Source organism: Taeniopygia guttata, chromosome 1, assembly GCF_048771995.1.
Source record: "Taeniopygia guttata chromosome 1, bTaeGut7.mat, whole genome shotgun sequence".
NCBI classification, from domain to species: domain Eukaryota; kingdom Metazoa; phylum Chordata; class Aves; order Passeriformes; family Estrildidae; genus Taeniopygia; species Taeniopygia guttata.
In genome coordinates, this window is record NC_133024.1 from 111,093,515 (window position 1) to 111,110,310 (window position 16,796).

Sequence of the window (16,796 nt, forward strand, 5' to 3'; positions counted from 1 at the left end):
AGCCCAGGTTTGAGGGAGGCACTCTGCAAAGCACTACCACAAGATAGGCGTGATCCTACTAATTACCAGGATATGTAACTTTCCAAATCCACAAGTGTAACAGGCAAAAAAAATATTATAGAGCAGAGAATAAATATGTTTCTGAAGTAATTTTGAATGAGATTCTAATTGACTGCTTAGAACAACCTTCTTTGGATAAATGGATTGTGTCAGGGATAGAGTATTTTGTATTTTTTTTTTCAGAAGTGACTTGTGAAAGAGAATTCAGCTGCTCTTAGTCAGGAGATTAATGGTTTTTGTTACTTCAATTACATATAAAAGAAAAGAAGTTGTACAATCAACCATCATATTGGGCTTGGCAAAGTGTGGGCTTTCACCTGAGCTCCAAACCCACAGGTGTGTGAGGAAAACAACTCTCCTAGTGAAGAAGAACTCACACATTCATTTATTTATTGGGATTTCTATTTAAATAGGAAAATTATTAGTGCAAAGCAGAGCATAATGTGTTTTTAAATTATTTTAAACAGTGCTAGTTATGGCTGTGTTCAAGGACTTATTTCCATTGGTAGCTTATAAACCCCAACATCTCCTTACTTTTTCTCTGTAAAACTGATTCTAGATATTGTCAAAAAGGCCAGTTGGTTTTGTCCTTTTGGATCAGTGGTACCTCACTTCCTATGTCATCTGTGGGTGTTCTCTGAAAAACTTACTGGGTGGATAAGCAGAAGCAATATAAGGAGAGAAAAATGCTTTTCATCCGTGTGTTTTACAGCTATTTTCACCTCAGAAGACGCAGATTAATAATAGCTTTTATCATCTGTCTGGTTCTAAAGAACTACTGGGGCACAAGCTGCTCCTCACCGTGCGTGGAGAGGCTGCTCCTGTTGATGGTGAAGTAGGAGCTGTGTTCCAAGGCCTCACAAAAAGTGATGATGACATGGTGGACATCCACTTCTTCTGCAAGCAGCAAATTGAAACTTACCACCGAGCTCCCATTAGTAACACCCGTTACCAGCACTTTAATCAGACCAGCATCCATCTGCTGGAGCACCTCAAGGGGCAGAGATTTCTGCACCTGGAATAAAAACAAAATGCATGTGGGGACGGGCAGACGGAGCAATTACATTTCAGGCTGTGTACAGTGCTCAGAAATGAGCGTTGTGCTTCCTGCTCTGGAGGGAAGCAGCAGACAATTGACCTTTTGCTTTGTAACATTTTCAATCCAGAGCAGCTGAAGGATGTGGTGCACATTTAACCATGAATATTAAAGGAGCCAAGCGATTAAGACATCTCATCTGTCATTTGGCACAAGCCCTTGCCTCTGCTAACAGAAAGGGAGGGAGGAGACTGCAGGGAAGCTCCCAAAATGCCTCTGGGGATGGGGGCAACCCAAGGAATTCCAATCCAATCCAATCCAATCCAATCCAATCCAATCCAATCCAATCCAATCCAATCCAATCCAATCCAATCCAATCCAATCCAATCCAATCCAATCCAATCCAATCCAATCCAATCCAATCCAATCCAAGGAATTGCTGGTGGCAGTGGAGGTGCTCCTGACACTCACACAGCTCAGAGGGCTCTCTCAGCCCAGGAATTACAACTTCAAGCAGCTGACCTTCAAGCTTTGCTTTACAGCTGATTTCTCACCAGAGCCATGCAAATCTCACCTCTTTCTAAATTCCCAGACCAGGGTATTAAGGGGCCAGGTGGGGGTTACTACACTGTGGCCACCTCCAACTGCTTCTTCCTCTCCTTGATTTCTGCAGGGAATATCTGGAGCAGCAGGGCTGGATTTCAGCCATGAGTTTAAGGCACATTTTATTTCAGTGTGCAATGCTTGGGGATGCCAGCAGTGATTCCCACCAGGAAGAGCCCAGGGAAGTGGCAAACGCTGGGAGCCACCAGGATAAGCCTTGTTTGCCTTGCACCCACGCTCAGAGCTGGTGCATTTAGTGCTGGATTCTCACAGCTTTTACACAGCCTTCTGCCCTGCCTGCTGTGCATTACCCAGCCCTGACTTCCTCACTGTCTGCTCCCCAGCCCTGCAGATGGTCCCAGGATTTGCAGGCGTCCTGCAGCCCTTTCCTGAGCCCTCAGAGCTGGTGTGTTTCCCGTGCTGGGTGCCAAAGCACCATGGCACAGAGCAAACCCCCTGTGTGCCCCTGGAAACAGCTGCCATGTGCAAGTGCCACCCAGCAAACCTGAGAGTGCCCCACGGAGCACGCAGCCAGAGCTGGGGGCATGGAGACAGCTGGATCCCCTCTAAAAACCTGGGCAGAACATCCTTGTCACACCCCAAATCTCCCATTTCACCAAAGGGCCTCTTGGGCTCCTTCTGCTCTCTCTTTCTGCTGTTTCACAAGCAGGTACTGAAAATTTGGAGGTCAGACCTAAGTTTTCAGCTTTCGTGATTTTTGTCTGAACTCCTCAGTATTAAACACACACCAGTGACATCCTCTTAGCCCACCCTGATTTCATCCTCTTTCCCTATCTGAAAATTTTATTTTATCAGTTATTTTTTTACAGAATCATAGAATCATTGAGGTTGGAAAAGACCTCTAAGATCATCAAGTCCAACCTGTGACTAATCCCCACCTTGTCCCCAGCCCAGAGCTCTGATTGCCACCTCCAGGCCTTCCTTGGACATCTCCAGGGATGGGCACTCCAAAGCTCCCTGGGCAGCCCCTGCCAAGGCCTGAGCACCCTTTCCATGGGGAAATTCCTGCTGGTGTCCAACCTGAACCTTTTCTGGAGCAGTTTGAGGCCAATTTCTCTTGTCCTGTCCCTGTTCTCTGGGAGCAGAGCCTGACCCCCACCTGGCTAAAGTGGGGGGTTTTTTTGGTTTGGTTTGTTTTATTTCTGTCCTAATTCCTATTTTTCCTCCCAAAGCAGGACCCAGAGCTTGAATAGCATCAGGGCACATTCACAGTATTTGTATTTAGCCACTAGGTGCCACTACAAAACCCTTTATCCAAGAGACTCCAGGATTTCCCAACAGGTACCACACCCTGGGTTATCAAAACAATGCTTCATGAAGCAGGGCTAGAAATAATAAATTTAAAAAAACAAAAATACATTTTAAAAAAAATTAAAAATGAGGGGGGGAGGGAAACAACTTTCTGGAAAGAAACAGTCAATATAGAATACCCTTAAGTATGAGGAGTTCGTACAAGAGAAGTTATCTTCAGGTCTGTCACTGTATCTGCAATTTCTGTAGCACACAAAGGAAACCTAAGCAGGGAATGCACTGACAGTCTGGAAACTGGGAATAAGTAAATAAAAGGTGCAGTAATTTGAACAGAATATTGTTTGAGGACTGTTTTTTCACTCAGAGAGGATAAAAATATTTCCCCACCATGTGTGGTTTGGCTGCACCTTCAGGGAGAAGGTTCCAGAGCACACATCTGCCCAGCCACCATCACCAGCAGCTTCCAGAATGTGGAGGTGGATAAACTCAAATTAACAAAAGGGTGAAATTACACTGGAATAGTGAAAACTCCTGAATCCCTGTTTCTACACTCATTCCACATTCATATAACTTCAACTACAATAATTTTAGGTGCATTCAGCTACACAAACACAGGCTGCGTGCCTTCCACATGAGGGGGTCACCTTCATAAGGCATTATTATTTATTAGTTTCACACCTTTTGTCACTCAGCTAAGTTTAAAACACCCAAATTCAAAACAAGCTTTCCACTTGGGAATTTATTGCACCTCAGTGAATGCATTTTCAACTCAAACCTTTTGCTTGCTCAACATTTTGTTGAGGACAAACCATGATAGCCTTCTTGGGGTGTTGTAAAACACAAGCTGAACAAACCCCAGGACTTAAATACTTTTTTGCCTTCAGCTATGTTGTTTTTAAGTTGCATTACGAGAAAGGTGGTGGAACTGGCCTGGACAATGACAGTGCAGGTTGTCACATCAAGTTTTACCTCCTTCTCATTATTTAAAGGATGATATCTCCATTTGCTGTGCTGCCAATTTAACCACATGGCACTTAAGTGCTGAGGCTTAAGAACATTATACACATTAGGATTTATAAACCCTCTGAATTGTAGATTATGACTCCAAAGAGGTTTAAAAAAATTCTCTGGCAAACTGTATTTAACTGGAACCTGAGAGTGCTTTTAAAGCTCATAAAATTTTCCTCATTTACTTTAAAAGATCAATTTCTGGTCCTTATAACCTGAAAAGAAAATATACAGATCTTTCTGGTCTCCTAAATTTTCTTTGGAGTCTAGAAATACAATATTTGTAATATTATTTACAGCAGCTATGCAATTATAGCCCATTAACAGTGGCTGAGAGGTGGAAGGAATCAACACTAACACATCTCTCCAGCTGATGCACAAAATCAGAGTGCTGGAAAAAGGATTTCCTTATAATCCCAAATGATCATTTTCTGCCTGAAAATTTGAGACCCAAGTAAAACTGACACAAAACTTCATTTTGTTCCTTTATGTAACCATTTTACATTTTCCCTAAATATATTAGTACCCATGATTTTCTGGACTAAGATATCTGACTGAATGAAGTAAATATTTATTTCCATTCATATGTCCATTTCAATACTGTGATGTTCTGAAACTGCCTCAGGCTGATCGTGGTGCTGAGTGAGAGAGGTCAGTAGAGAATTACTCCCTTTTCACTTTGCTAATCACATCACTCTCGTTTTGTCACAGTTTTTCTGATGTGACAGCTCAGGGCCAAAACAGCTCCAGGAAAGCTGCGCTCTGCTAACAAACCCAGAAAGGTGCAAGCCAGTTGTGGCCAGTGGGAAACTGATTTGATGGCCAAGAAGGATAAATGGGTCACCCTCTTCCCTCCCTGCAGTGGTCTGTGAGCCCAGGCTGTGCCCCTGTGCCAGCTGTGTTCCAGTGGCACATGGTGACTCTGTCCTCAGTAAGTCTTGGGAGGCTCTGCAGGACTTGAAAATCCATTAAATTGCCAGTGATGGATTTATCACCACACTTATCAAGGCCTCTGGAAATACAGGCAGTGCAGGGGAGCTAAGGGAAGCAATAAAGCAGCCCAGCATAACCAGTGGATTTCCAGGCATGGGTGTGTTGGAGGAAGCACCAGAAGGAACAAACTTCTGATAAATTCGCTGCAATATTAGATACTGTCAAAGGCAACACCCCAGAATGCTGAGAGGGTTAAAGGCACAACAGATATCATATTGTGCTTTGATATCTTGCACTCTAATTAGAAGTGAGGGCAGAGGTGACTTTTCAAGAAACAACTCCCTTTCCAGATATGGGGCTACAAAATCCAGGATGATTACAGGAACTGACAAAGGATAATAATAATCATACAGCTAATTAGGATAGTGCTGTTCAGGGCAAGGGTATCAGAGCACTTTGCTAGTTCTATTACCTTTCCACCACACCCCAGAGGAGATCAATAATTCAGTATAACCAGGTATGAGAAGGAGAGAACATGGAGGTGCCAGAGAATCCCAAAATCCTGATCTTCCTCTAAAACACAGCTGCATACTTATCCTGCAGCCTCAGGCAGTCAGGGGAAGCCAAACCTTACAGGTGTGTCAAGGGACATACATGAGTTATACAGGCTTTGGGGGGGAAAAACCATACACAGGGATTTATTGAGACAGGTAACAGGTCACATCCTTCTTCACCACTTACTTCATCAACAAAGAGCTGTGCAAAGGTTTGATTTTCCTCACTGCTGTTATTGCTAAAGCCTGGAGAGTATTCCACGTTTGTTATCTGAACTGTGCCACTGAGTTTCTGGAAGGCTGCAAGGTAAGAAAAAAGACAATTTCTATCCCATGTGCTTTATGGGCTGCAGTCCATGGACAGGTGTGTCTCAGTGCCCAGCATCCCTGGCCACATGCATCCACTCATAGCAGAGGCAGGCCAGTCCTCTGAAATGTAGCCCAACCCCCAAAAGTCTAAAAATAAATCCTCCAGCATCTTAGTGTGCCCTGTCTGAGCTCCAGAAAGCTCTCAAGAAAGGCAGTGACCTCCTGGAGGTCTGATATCTGCCAGCTCTGCCTTAGATGCTCAGGGATGTCTGGAATGTTGCTCTATCCAGGCACTGGAATTGCTGTCCCAGGCTCAGCTGGCTGTCCCACCAGTCCCTCCAAAGGGAAACCATTGCAGCACCAAATCCTCCCTGCAGCCTCAGAGGAAGGCTGGGCTGCTGCCAGAGCTTACACATCTACACTTTGGACAGCTGTGGTGGGATGAGATGAATCCCAGCAGGGTGTACCCTTCCCTCCTAGTTCACATCTGCTGAATGACATCAAGGCAGACTCAAACATTTATTTCCTGATTTCTCAGTGTTTCCCAGTGTCTCTGGGTTTGGCATTGTCACTACAGACACTGAAGTGATCAGAGAGCAGAGAAAGGGCTTCTCAAGGCATGGTTTGTGCCCCTGGCATCCATTTAGTGATGACTTTGATCATCCAATGCTGTGACCATTGCCAGCAAATTGCCTTCACTCTGCTCTAACAAATCACAACTCCTGATGTTTCAATAGTTTATACAAATACATTATATTCTTCACAAAAAAAACCCTCAAAAACCTTATCATCTGGCTAAAGATTCAGTTTAAAATTCTGAATCAAGTCACCAGTGTTTACTTTCTGGTGCAGCAACCTGCTCTCCTCCCTGCACACACCTGACTGCACCTCCACAGGGTATCAGGCACCAGGTTCCAGCTCTGGGACTGTCTGACTCCTATACTCAGTTTTAATCTGCCTTTTTAGGTGCTCTCTTTGGAGTAGAAGGAATTACAAAACTCTGCATAAACTCCGTGGACCACTTTGCACCCAAGTTCTACTCACATTGGAAAAATTATCATTTGGACTAGGATAGGTCCTGGAGGAAAAGAAATAGTAATCAGGTAAAGCTTTATAGGGGAGGGGAGAAATGTCTGCTTGAAGCAGGACACTGGAGGAGGGTTCCTTCATCCCAGCATAATTCTGATCCCAAAGGAATCCTCACCACCAACAGCCAGATCAAAGGATTTGGGCTTGCTTTTTGCCATGGCTTGTCCTATCATGTGAACACAGGCATTTATGGGATAAAACACATTCAGTTTCAGAGGGGAAAATATTCTGAACAATTCTCAAATAATAGTATTTAAAAGACCAGACTATGAGGAGTTGGCTGAGGCTGAGCCTCCAGGTCAGAGATGAGGCCACAAGGAGGAGCTGCATATGAAAGGTCACCAAACATGGGCTTTTGGCCTCTGAATTTCCTGCCCCAGGCTAGTGAGATGCTACTCTGGTGGTTCATTTTCTTATTTCTTAGGCATAATCCCTTCACAAGCTTCTTTTCCAGCAAAAGCACTTGGCTGAATATTTATCAGGAATATAAACCAAGTTTTTATAAACTGAACTCCTTTTGTGTAGAATTCTTCGGGTTTTTTTCCCTGCTGGGAACAGCCTTTATGTGGCTTTTTGCCAGTTAAAATTAGCTAATTTTATGCTTTTTTTTTTTTTTTTTCATTAGAAAAACCCCAAGCACCATTTTTAGGAGGAGAGAAGACAGCAGCTGAGCTGGGCATTGGCACAGCTGCCCAAGGCAGGGCATGATGGCAGGAAGGGACACCTGATGAGCAGGGCTGGGGGGACAAGAGAAGCTGGAGAAGCAGCAGAACATGGCTGAAAAAGGCATTTTCCGGGGAGGAAGGAATGGGGGAACACCAGAAGTGGGTCTGGATGAGTGGAGACCACCAGAAACATGAGATGACAGGGGAGGGGGAGATGAAAGAGCAGAGGGAAGTGTGACTTGGGATCAGAGAGATGTGGAGGGCATGAGAGACAGAATAAAGACAAGCAGAAGCAAAACTGAAATAGCCAAACTGAACAAGGACACACTACAGAAAAAATATACATTTAGTGATGGGCAGAGACAGCAGCATTCCTATCCCAAACAGAACTGTAATTTTAAGACCAAATTTGACTCTCTGAACTATGATTCAACTCTAATCAACAGAAAAATCCCCTAATTAGCTGCAACACATCTACCCAAACCCAGATTAAACCTTCACCAGCCTTGCTGCTCTCAATTGCATCTCTTGAAGCAGTGTCTCTCGGGTTTCCAGGCAGCTCCTGCCTCACAGGGGATTTGTGGAGAACTCTGACTAATAATCCCCTGCTGAGAGCAATGGGAAGACACGTCCTTTTCCTCCCTGACTCCCTAAATTAACTCCACAAACAGCTGCTGCAGATGTGTCCTGGTGCCAGAGGCTGCAGGAAAAACCAGGATGTGTGGCAAAAGGACGAGCAGCAAATGTTGCCATGAGCCACACTCAGTGCACTCTTTTACATGCTTCCTCCTCTTGGAGTGAAGAAATGTAACATCAATAAAAGCAACTGCTAAATTGCCAGGAAGAGGAATCGCTTTCACAAGCTGATTTAGCAAAGAGAAAGTGCCAATTCCTGCAGAAAATATTATTGACATAGAAAAAATTGCAGGCACCAAGAAAATAATTTTGACATTTCAAAAATAGTTTTAGATGCCTTTTTATGAGCTCTGAGCGAGGCTTTGCTTCTCCCCCAGGTGAGATCCCACGGGATGAGTACTCACTGTGGTTCTGGCTGGGGGCTGGAGAGGTGCCTGGCAAATCTGGTGACCACAAGGCTGCAGAGTGTCCCTCAGACCAAGAGCTGTTCTCCCTTACCACCTGTCCATGGGCTCTGGGGGTGGCAATGGCAGCGGTGGTGGAGTTGGTGGGGCCACCTGGAGAGCTGCCTTGGGGCACAGCAGCAGCGGTGTGAGTGCTGCTGGCACCTGAGGCTGCTGGATTTGGGAACAGCCACAGGGAGCCCAGCTGCTCCTGCCCAGCTGCGTTTGGGACAGCGGCTTTGGCCACCGAGCTCAGGCTTGTGGCCGCCATGCCCACGGCCTGTGCCCTGCTGGGGGTGACCCCCATGGCCACAGGGCTGCTGGCCCTGTTAGAACCCATCTGTGGGGCCAGACCCATCTGTGGGGCCAGACCCATCTGTGGGGCCAGACCCTTTGGCCAAGGGGTTGGAGGAGCGCTGGTGGCACTGTGGGACGCCAGTTTGTCCCCCGGGGCCGGGGCAGCAGGGCCGAGCGTGGCGGTGATCGACATGAGGCTGATGGCGGCTGTGGGAGCAGGGCCTGCAGGGCTTCTGCCTTCTTCAGGAGCCAAGTCTGGGCTGGTTCTCATTTCAGTGAGAGGATCCACGATCTCACCTGCAACACAATAAACACACCCTGAAATGGGGCCTCTATTGTAAATGAACCCAATGGGAAGAAATGACAATGTCTGACTCAATTCAGAAGGCTGAATTATTTCTTTATTATAGCTATGCTAAAATATGTTAATATACTATATAAAAAGGAGGATACTACAACTATATACTACTTTCTCTGACTCTATCTCTCTCACAACTCGTCACCCTCTTTCGAGAGTCCAGCCCCAGATGGGTTGGATTGGCCATCAGGCTCAAACAATCCTCACCACAACCCAATCAAGCAATCACCCCAGGGAAACAATTCTCCAAACACATTCCACATAGGAAAAACAAGGAGCAGAAATAGAAATTGTTTTCTCTTTCATTTCTTTCTCTTCATTTATTCCTGAGAAGGAGAGAAATGTGCTTGCCACAGGCCTCAAACTGGATGAGGAGGCACCAGGGCCTGGCCTGAAAATGGCACCAAGGGTGCTCAACCACCCACGGCAGCATTAAAAAAACAGGTCATGTCTGGTCATGAACAGAGTGAAGAACATGTGATTTTTATGGGGTTAAATCTGGTTTGGGCTGGTACAAAGAAATAGATTTGATTCTTGGGTCTCCTGTTCTGGTTGGCAAAGCTGTGGATCAATTTGGTGGAAGGACATTAGCCACAGACATAGCAAAAGAGGGAAAAATACTCCTTGCAGTTATCAGGCGTATCAAGGAAGATCTCAGAGAGATTTCACCTGAATTTATTTATTCATTTATTTACTTAAATAATATTTATATATATATACATATATATACACACATATATATATATACACACATACACACACACACACATATATATAGTTAGAGACATGTCACCCCTTCTGCCACAGACTGCAAAGGTACAATTATATGAAGAGATGCTATAAAAGCAGATGCAAAACCCCACAACTTATTCCAATGTTTCATAGAAAAAAAAAAACAACCAAAACAAACCAAACCAAAACAAACAAAACCCACAAAAAAACCCAAACCCTACATGCCAGCCTTTTTCTCACCCTCACAGTTTCTTCCAGGTCGGGATGGATTGGAATCCATGGTTGTCTTGCACCTGCACATGTAGGAGCCCATCAAATTGATACACTCTGCCAACACAGAGCAGTCATTCTCAGCTTGGGAAGCACATTCATCCCAGTCTGTGGGACCAAAACAAGAACAAGGGTCAGACAGCCTCCCTGCTGGCTGCGTTAAGCTAGAAATAATCATTAAGTAGTCCTTTTTTAGTTTACTTATATGGTCTTCCTTTTTCATCATTTACTTGTCGGCCAAGCTTTGAGTGATGCAGAACACTATCTGTTTTGTTATCCTCTTGTTCTTATATTCTGAAAAGTATTTTCTCTGAGTAAAGACTTTTTAAATCATTGTTTTTAGGGGTATACACATTTAAAGAGAAAAAAATGCTGTAGGTTTGTACTACAATTATATCAAAATCACTCACTATACCAAGTTCTGTGTACAGCACCTCCAGATATATGAGGTAATTAATAGATCTGTTACCACTAGCTACCAGTAGATAAAACATTAAATAGAAACTTAATCCAAATAATCTTCTGCTTCAAATGAAAAGTAAATGCTAGTAACTCCCACGGGAAGCATTATTCTGTTCTTAGCAGAGGAAGTGCTAAGGGCAAAATCTCTTTTTATACTATTTTTCTTTTCAAAAGTAATGCTGTAGAACTGTGACCCTCTTTTTGGTAGTGTCAGAAAAGACATCCTGATTCATCAATGCATGAAGATGTTCTGAGGATGTTCCTTATGTGTGATTTCAGCTGCTCTGTATCAGCTAGAGGTGCCTTTTTATGCAGTTATGGACCTATTGTATTGCTGAGTCTCTTCTCTTTTGAGGGATTTGTATCTGGAGTCTTGTATTGCCATTCACACCCTGTTCCAGCAAATCTGCCAGGGCTGATTTAGTCCTTTGGACGGGAATAATTCCTGTGAATCCCAGGTGAGCCCTCCTTGTGTGACTGCCTTGTGCACTCACCTCCTGCCTCATGGCCTGAAAGAGGGAGAGCAGCAAATGAGGCTAAAAACTGTGTCTTGGAACAAATAATTCTGATCAGAGGCTAGAAAATTGTTCTGAATAACAAATTAACATAAGTGCTTGTTCTGCAAACTTGCAGATTAATGATGGTGATTATTTCTCTGAAACAAAGGAATGTCCCATTCCGTGTGCATGCACGTACACACACTCATCTTTCTGCTTGCTTTTCCTTCCTTCTAGCTAATATTTCAGTTCTTTTCACTTTGTTTGTCACTGGGTAATTGCTGTGTCCATGATAGTCTCCATTAGACAATTTCACATGCTTGTGGCCAGCCAATTATGTTCCAGCCTAAGCCACTTAGAGGGAATGCAGAAGTGTGCAGGATTGACTGAACACCAGAGATGAAATCTCATTAATTCCTAACTGTGCTATGAAATAATTGTGACCCTTGGTGGCTTCCAACACCATCTGAGAGATACTAATTGCCAAATCACTTACATTCACTGCCTCCATTGTCTCTGAGGGTTTCCTTTCTCCTCACTTAGCACAGCTTTTAAAGCAAATTCCTTCACCTCTGATGGCCACATTCAATCCTGCATCGGGTCAAAACGCTGGCACTGACTGGTGCATCACTTGTGCACTTCCACACACACACACTGCACTATTTTCCTTTCCAAACCATCACATCCCAGCCAAGGTCTGTTCTGACTTCTCCTTCTGCACTCTTGACACCTCTCTGGCCCTTCACATTTGGCACTTCCCTACACACACCTCAACCAACAGTCCTAGACCAAAAATTATTAAAACGCCACCTTTGTGTTCACTCTGATTACCTATTATACACCTGTAAGGGGTACATGCAAAGGGTAAAAATCTGTGAAATTCCTTGCCAAATGAAGTTGCAGATGCTAAAGATTTATCTGGTTTGATGCGGGAGATTCATGGGGGATAAACAAATCCAAAGAATTCCCTCTGGATTCAGGGAATTCTGGAGCTGAAAACAGTTGCTGGCTGAGGGATTATTTGTGGGAGGTGATGCCTTCTCCAGGAATTGGCTCCTGGCTGGGACATTGTGCTAGAAGGATCCTGGGCCTGACTCAGCACACATCCCTTTCTCTTCTCTTACCATGCCCCACAAAATAGATTTTATTGTCTCTATTCATCACAGCAATAAACTTAATAATTTATGGACCTTCAAAGAGATCTGATCCACTCCCTTCAGTTGTGCTGTCCCTTCTGACTTCTCCTCCCTGCTTTTCACAGTTGACTGGACTGTCACTAAACCAAGCACAAAGCCTGGTTCTGGCCAGGCTGCAGGGAGGATCCAGGGACAGGGTTTGGGTGGATTTATTGTCAAAGGTCATGTCCTGGGGCTCTCCAGGGTCAGGGAGGAAATCACCCCATTATACAAATCCTTCCTCTGTGTGTTTCACTCCTTATTTTCCACTTAGGAAACTCATGTTGAAGAAACTCTCTTTGGGTAAAGCTAAGAAATAAACCCTTTTTCTCAGCCCCTAAGGAGGAGTGGAGGTGTTGGCTGTGCCCCTGGATAAGTGTGGTGCTACTGGAAGCCACCAGGTTTTCTGCAGCTAAAGTGACAGTCCAGAGCCATCACCTTCTTCTTCCTCAGCCTCTTGGTCCCAGGATCAATAACATTTACAAAATATTTTGGCACACATCAGCCTCTTGCAATTCAGTCTCAGCTGTCACTGTGTTATTTGTAGTCTTCAAGTGCAATTTGTCTCCTGTTTTATTTTTCCTGTCCTGTTCTTCTTAACCTGCATATGCTCTGCAGCTCCAAAGGGAGTTTTTCCTGCTCAGAAAGGCTCAACACACTAAGAGAGAAGAATAACCCATTCTGTTGGCTTTGGCAATTTTCTGAACTCTGCTGTCTCTGCCAGCTGGGAAACCTGAGGACAGAACTCAGTCCTTTGAAGATAAAAGTGGTGATTACTGAAGATCAAACAAAGGCCTGGTTTAACATAAATTCCATGCATGCTTCTGCAGTCCTATTCACAATAAGGACATTTGGGAATTCCTCTGGCTGGGTTTCTAGAGGGAAGATTTTAGATTTCTTAAACCTTGGCCCAAATACAGTCCCCCTATCTTGGAACACAAAACTGTCTAGAGGCAGTTCTGGGATCTAAAGGCTGCAGATATTCCACAGTAATCCTGTCTGCCATTCAGCTTGAGAAAGATATGGCAAACTTCCAGCTGGGGCAGAGAGGAGAGGGAGGAAAATGAACAGGGAAACCAAGGGCTCCACTTGGGTTAACCACAGTGAGGAGAAGCAGTGCCTGCAGGTACTTGGGGACAGCCAGTGCTCCTTTGTCTGGCCCTTTTGGGCTTATGGATAAAACCCCTGGAAGAATTCTCACATCATGGTTTTCTATCCAACAGACCACATCCTTTCTTTTTCTATTTTGTGAAGAATATTGGTGATACCGCACATGATCAAAACACAAATGCTGCTTTCTTCTTTGAAAAAAATAATAACAAAAATTACCTTTCACTGCAGTGTTTTGCTGATCCACCACAAGCACAGAGCCATTGTGCAGGGAGGAAAGGACTGGGGCAAATGTGGAGGCATCCACTGGAAACTCGGGATCCTGCACGATGATTCTGAGCCTCACAATGATGCTTCCTGCTGCCAGGGATTCAATCTGCACTCTCAGCTTCCCAGATTTGTACAAGGCAGAAATGTCGGGTGGAAATGAATTTTCAAGCTGAGCAAAGGGAAAGAAGCATTGACAATCAAGGAGCCAACAGGTACCTCTTTAAATATTTATATAACCACGACATAGAAGATGCTGGCAAAAGAAAAGTTCCAAAGTGTTTGAGAAATCTTATTTTTCAGAGATTACTGTAATGCAAGTCTCCTTGGTGCAACCCTGCTGAGAAAGACTTGGAGGTGCTGGTGGATGAGAGGCTGGGCATGCCCTGGCCATGTGCACTGGGACCCAGAAACTCTCTGTGTGCTGGGCTTCACCAAAACCAGCATGGGCAGCAGGAGAGGGGGGAATTCTGCCCCTCTGGCCCCCCCTACAGAGCTGCCTCCAGCCTGGGGCCCAGCACAGGAAGGATGAGGAGCTGCTGGAGCCAGTCCAGAGGAGGCAGCAGGATCTGCTGTAGGAAATGCTGAGAGAATTGAAATTGTTCAGCCTGCAAAGCAGAAGGCTCTGGGGAGACTTAATTGTGACCTTCCAGTACCTGAAGGGAACTTACTGGAAAGATGAGGCAAGACTATTTACAAGGGCCTGGAGTGACAGGACAAGGGGGAATGACTTCAAACTAACAGAGAATAGGGATAGATTAGATATCAGGAGAAACTTCTTTTGGCTGAGGGTGGTGAAGCCTTGGCACAGGTTGTCTAGAGAAGCTGTGGATGCCCCAGCATTGGACGTGTCCAAGGCCAGGTTGGACAGGGTTCTGAACAACTTGGTCTGGTGGAAGAAGTCCCTGCCTATGCCAGGGGTTTGAGACTGGATCATCTTCAGGGCCTCTTCCAACCCAAACCATTGTGAGATTATATAATTCTATGATAGCCCTGAAAAATGTATCCATCTGACCACTGGTCTTACAAACCAAGTTCCAAATTTTGGCTCAGGGGTGAAGAATTCCCCCTGGCCCTGTTGGCCTGCACCAGAGCTGAACTGTCCTGGTAAACACATGCAGCAGAGCCTGGATGTTATCTCTGTATGTCACATATACATTTTGTTTCATTTACAAGTGTGGGCATGGCTTTAGTTCCCAGGGAGCATTTGAAACTCTCCAGTTCAAGCTCCCCGAATCCAATAATAAAGAAACGTCAGGATGAGAGCCAAGAAAAATGGAGGTGGATAACTTCAAAAAACGTGTTTAAGACAGCCCAGCTTCAAGGCAGCATCACAATTACATCATGGTTAATTACCAAACCAGCGAGCAGTCACTTCAGCTGAACAAATGGCATTGCTCTGAGCACTGAAGCTGGACAATGCTGTCAATATTTCACCTTACATGTCTAGCAGGCAGCTCCTTGCTTGAGCCTTTTGTTCCTGCATACACCTCAAATTGTGCCTTTGAGCACGAATCCAGAGCCATAAATCAGCACAGCTTTGCTCCCATTCAGTCAGAGCTTGCTCAAAAAGATTCCTACAAACAAGCTGTGTAGCTGGTCTAAGCTCACACCAGGGTAGAGAGGCAAGAAAATGAGGAGAGAAGAAATGAGAGGGGGATGTTGTGCCCACAAACACCCAAGGAGGCAGAAGCAACACAGATGGCAGTGCTCCTTTTTCTTCCCATCCGGATGAAGCTAATCAGGTCTGCATTAATCTCAGAGAGGACTCACTCACCAAAATGTTCCTACACAGCAAAAGTGAACAAATTGCAACTGTGGGAAATAAAGCCATGTGAGGAGGTTCAACTAGCAATTTCTGTTGGGCAAATGCCTCTTCTCTGCTGCCCTTGAATGTATAGCTCCATTATTGTTTTGGGTTTTTCTCTTGCATTTAAATTCACACATGGCTACCCTTTGTTTTGGGGAAGCCTTGTGTTGGGTGGAGATGCCAATTCTTCTGGATGGGCCCTGTTCTGTGCAGAAAAACTGTAGGAGATTGCTCCATCTGAAAACTCCCCCTTTTTTGGGAAGCTCAGAGCTGCCATCAGATTCATGACTCAAGTTTTGTTTCTGGCTGATTACACCTGACTGTGGACAGTGTGCAGGCAAGGAATGGGGCTGGAGAAGAAAGTCTGATCCAGACACTTCCCCTGAAAGAGGAAAGAGAGCAGGCAGAGAACTATTTATTTGAGAGGAGTAAGATATTTATTGAGCAGACTGTGCTGAAATGAATGCCAGGAATGCCATTTCAATAATCCATTTGAAAGCCTCAAGTTAATTTACTGTGAGTTTATTGCCAAATTAAAGATCCACGGAAAGGAGCCCCTGTTGCATGCCTGCATTTGTAATTCCTTCACTCTTCTGCAAGGGAAAATTCTCACTGGCTTCATTGCTAACAAGGCCAAGGGCTTGATCTGTCTGGTGTGTTGTAATTATAAAGAAAGGTCACAGGAAATAGAATGCTGATTTTGAAAGAATATTTCATCCAGGCATAAAATCCTCTATTACATTAAATAAATTTTACATTGAAAAAAAACCCCAAACATATGTATTACACAGAGATGTAGTCATTTTACCTCTGTAAGCAACAGCCTTGAAAATTCCTCATATGCTGAGCTGCTGGAATTATGGAAATCATCAGTGAAGTTGTAGTTGAGAATCCTCATAGTAACAGCAAATATCTTGGCCTCTGTAAAGCACAACATTAAAACACGCTGACAAAATAGGAACAAATTCAGTTAAAATTTATGTACGTGGACCAAAATCTCAGCTGGTGGAAGAAAAGAGGACAAGATTGAGAGATTTTGGGATTAAATAAAAAAAAAAAAATCCAACAGGCTCCTACAAGCTTCTGATACATTGAGAAGATGCACTTATATCAGGTCTAAAGAGATATTTTGGTGCCTAATTGCAACTCCATGAGAGCTGGGTATACACATATTTTATGTGTGGGTTTCCACATACCTGGGTCTGGCCCT

At 44.4% G+C, this 16,796-nt stretch overlaps 1 protein-coding gene across 1 annotated transcript in view; it reads right to left on the reverse strand.

Moving 5' to 3' along the window:
* Window positions 1-16,796, reverse strand: part of UMODL1 (uromodulin like 1) — a 52,597-nt gene that overhangs the window by 15,384 nt on the left and 20,417 nt on the right. Inside the window, exons 9-14 of the mRNA XM_072935587.1 lie at window positions 16,395-16,507; window positions 13,729-13,948; window positions 10,236-10,373; window positions 8,570-9,202; window positions 5,654-5,766; window positions 862-1,075 (exon numbers count right to left, since the gene is read on the reverse strand). Coding sequence (XP_072791688.1) covers window positions 862-1,075; window positions 5,654-5,766; window positions 8,570-9,202; window positions 10,236-10,373; window positions 13,729-13,948; window positions 16,395-16,507 — 1,431 coding nt within the window. The remainder of the gene's footprint in view (window positions 1-861; window positions 1,076-5,653; window positions 5,767-8,569; window positions 9,203-10,235; window positions 10,374-13,728; window positions 13,949-16,394; window positions 16,508-16,796) is intronic.